We start from the raw sequence: 2,570 nt of genomic DNA, 5'->3' as shown, positions 1-2,570 counted from the left end.
CTCTTTGTGTCGACGAAGCGCAAGTTCACGGTGCCGTTGTCCTTCCATTTTGAGCACGGGCAGGTCAGTGGGTGCCGTTCCATCGATGTTGGTATGACACCGTTTCGCACGTACGCTCCCAGTGCTTCCGTGGTGTTGGTCGAGAGCGGTGGTAGTTCAGGTAGACGGTCTGCTGGCGGTCGGTGAGTGTGGCAGGTCGGAGCCTTGGGCGCGGCAGATGGCGCGCGACTCCCCAGGTGCCGCGGCCGCCGGCCGGGTGATGGCCGCGCAGGTAGCACCCGTCCCGATAGAGGTGCCAGGTGGCCCGGCAAGGCGCCACCAACGCCGGCTGGCGCACGAAGTCGACCTGGGCTGGGCCATCCGGCTTAGCAGCGGTCACATTCTCGACGAGGCGACACGCGCCGCCGCCAAATGCGAAGCCTCCACAGCTGGGCGTGCGGTCATTCGAGCAGAGGAGTGCACAGATCAACGGCGAGACGGCCGGCACGTAGAGCAGCTTCACGCCGGAGCTCGGGTCGGCGGCACGATGGAACTGCTCCGGCACCGACAAGACGCCGACCAACATGGCGACGGCCAGCAGCGGCAGGGTGGCGGACATGTCCACCCGAGCAGACGTGCGAGCAGCGTTTGACGCGGCCGACCGGTCGGCCGGTTTGTTCGCAGCGGGCAGCGTTGCCAGGGAGGACGTGGCCTTGTGGGGACAGCGGGAACGTGCGTACGATTGACTGCGAGACCGAGACCGCTCACATCGAATTACAAGCCAACGGCATAAAGAAGCTAATGCGAGGAGGGACGCTTTCTTTACCGAAATGGTGCTCCACCATCAGGCTCCTATTCATTTTACAGTAGCTACTATCAAACCCGGGGAGGCCGCCGCCCTTGCACGGTCACGGACGGTAATCACTTATCATAGCCGACTGGAACTGATGGTGGGGAATATGGATTGCATGCTCAGGATTTCGCGGCGACTCGACGCCGGCTTAGGACCAAAGGCAGCGCAACCAAAAGGCTTGGCAGCACGACCACGTCCATTTGTTTGACCACGGCTGCTCACGTCGCACCATGCTATTGATGAGTGGATGAACGAGTAGTCTCTGAGCCCAATAGTTTACGGTATAATTTCGCTCGTTGCATTGCGAAAGTGCTTGCACCAAACAATTGCTGACGGCTCTGGAAGGCTTCGTTATCACTTCTGTTGACGGGCATTAATGTGTGGAGCAGACACGGGCGATAGCAGAAGGTTTTATGAAGTACTTGAAGTTGTGAAACAGAAGGTGTGTTGAAGTAATAGCAGAAGATTTTATGAAGTGAATCATCAGTGATTCTTATCAACCTTGCCGTTGTGACTAACCCTCCTGTGACTCACAGCCTTGCCCTTCTGTCTCTGTTTCTTCATATTTGTGCTCTCCAGGCATGGGTGTCGGAACAGAGGGAGGGCGAGGGGGACCATGGCCCCCACTTTTCAAGGTGGGGGGCCGGCAGTGTTAACTGGCCCCCGACTTCTCAGATTAAGGGTTGTGTTTAGCTACTTTGGCACCACGTTTAAATGCACATGCGCATTTACCTAGTTCACCAGCCATCTTCCTCAATATGCATCATCTTTTTCGTTTGCTTATTGGCCGTCGCTTAGTGTCACAGCTGCAGGGCCCATGCCACTCGGCCTATGGGAGACTGCAGTTGCCGGCGTTCAGGCTGTGGTTGCTATGACTGGTGAGCGCGAATGTTAAAACCATATTACATAGTATTTTTACCAAAATTAGTTCTGACTAAATTCTTGAACACTTAAAGACGAACATGGATTAGCCATGTTAATACGAGCTTAGGACCCCATTTCATGTACAATCTACGTGCAGGGATTCCTCAATATCTCTGAAGAAAACAGAAAAACACGGAATTGGGACCTGTGTGAGAATTATTGGACCACCTTTGGCGATCAGAGATGTTGTTGTGTCACTGAGGGTTCCTATGCTGATCCGGGACCAACTGCGCGGCCCAGAAGGCTTCCCGTGTCAGGGAGGGGAACAATGTGATATGATATATCCTTCTATTGCCTCCGGATCGACCTGGAAACCCCGTCCCGTGTCACTAGAATGACAGCCAGAAGACACTCTGAGATGGGACGGAGTGGCCCTTCAGCTCTTGACCGGAACCGATAACGTGCCCTCGATGTTCTACTCAAGGGGCCCCTTGCCGGGAAGGAAGTAAGGAGCTTCATTATTGTTGAGTAGAATGATGGTCTCATTATTGTTGAAACGAGCAGGTCGAAATGAATTTAGAAAACGAAAACAAAGCCATCCCATGTTTGCCCATAATGTTTATTACATAATATTAATTAAATTAAATCTATCTATATAATACATCAAATCTAAATATAATATAGATTGATTAAATCATAGTATATAATACTTTATAAGAACTTTTATTTTTTCAGAATGCTCTAGTGAAAAAAGTGCACCAAAAGGTTTCAGCATGCCCGCCCGCAAAGTCGAGAGCAGGGACAGCGATGGTCTGGATTGCAGCTTCCGTAAAACTGAACGACGTCCGTCACTGCAAGTGCCACCAGACGGCGG

General features: G+C 52.6%; 1 protein-coding gene across 1 annotated transcript in view; it reads right to left on the bottom strand.

The window, feature by feature from the left end:
• Window positions 1-598, bottom strand: part of LOC119111500 (putative G-protein coupled receptor 83) — a 154,753-nt gene extending 154,155 nt beyond the window's left edge. Inside the window, exon 1 of the mRNA XM_037235317.1 lies at window positions 463-598. Within this exon, the coding sequence (XP_037091212.1) occupies window positions 463-598 (136 nt within the window). The remainder of the gene's footprint in view (window positions 1-462) is intronic.
• Between the last annotated feature and the right edge of the window lie 1,972 nt (window positions 599-2,570).

Source organism: Pollicipes pollicipes, unplaced genomic scaffold (genome assembly GCF_011947565.3).
Source record: "Pollicipes pollicipes isolate AB1234 unplaced genomic scaffold, Ppol_2.1 Scaffold_7261;HRSCAF=8764_pilon_pilon_pilon, whole genome shotgun sequence".
In the NCBI taxonomy this organism is placed as follows: Eukaryota; Metazoa; Arthropoda; class Thecostraca; order Pollicipedomorpha; family Pollicipedidae; genus Pollicipes; species Pollicipes pollicipes.
This window is presented reverse-complemented; position numbering and strand designations above follow the sequence as displayed.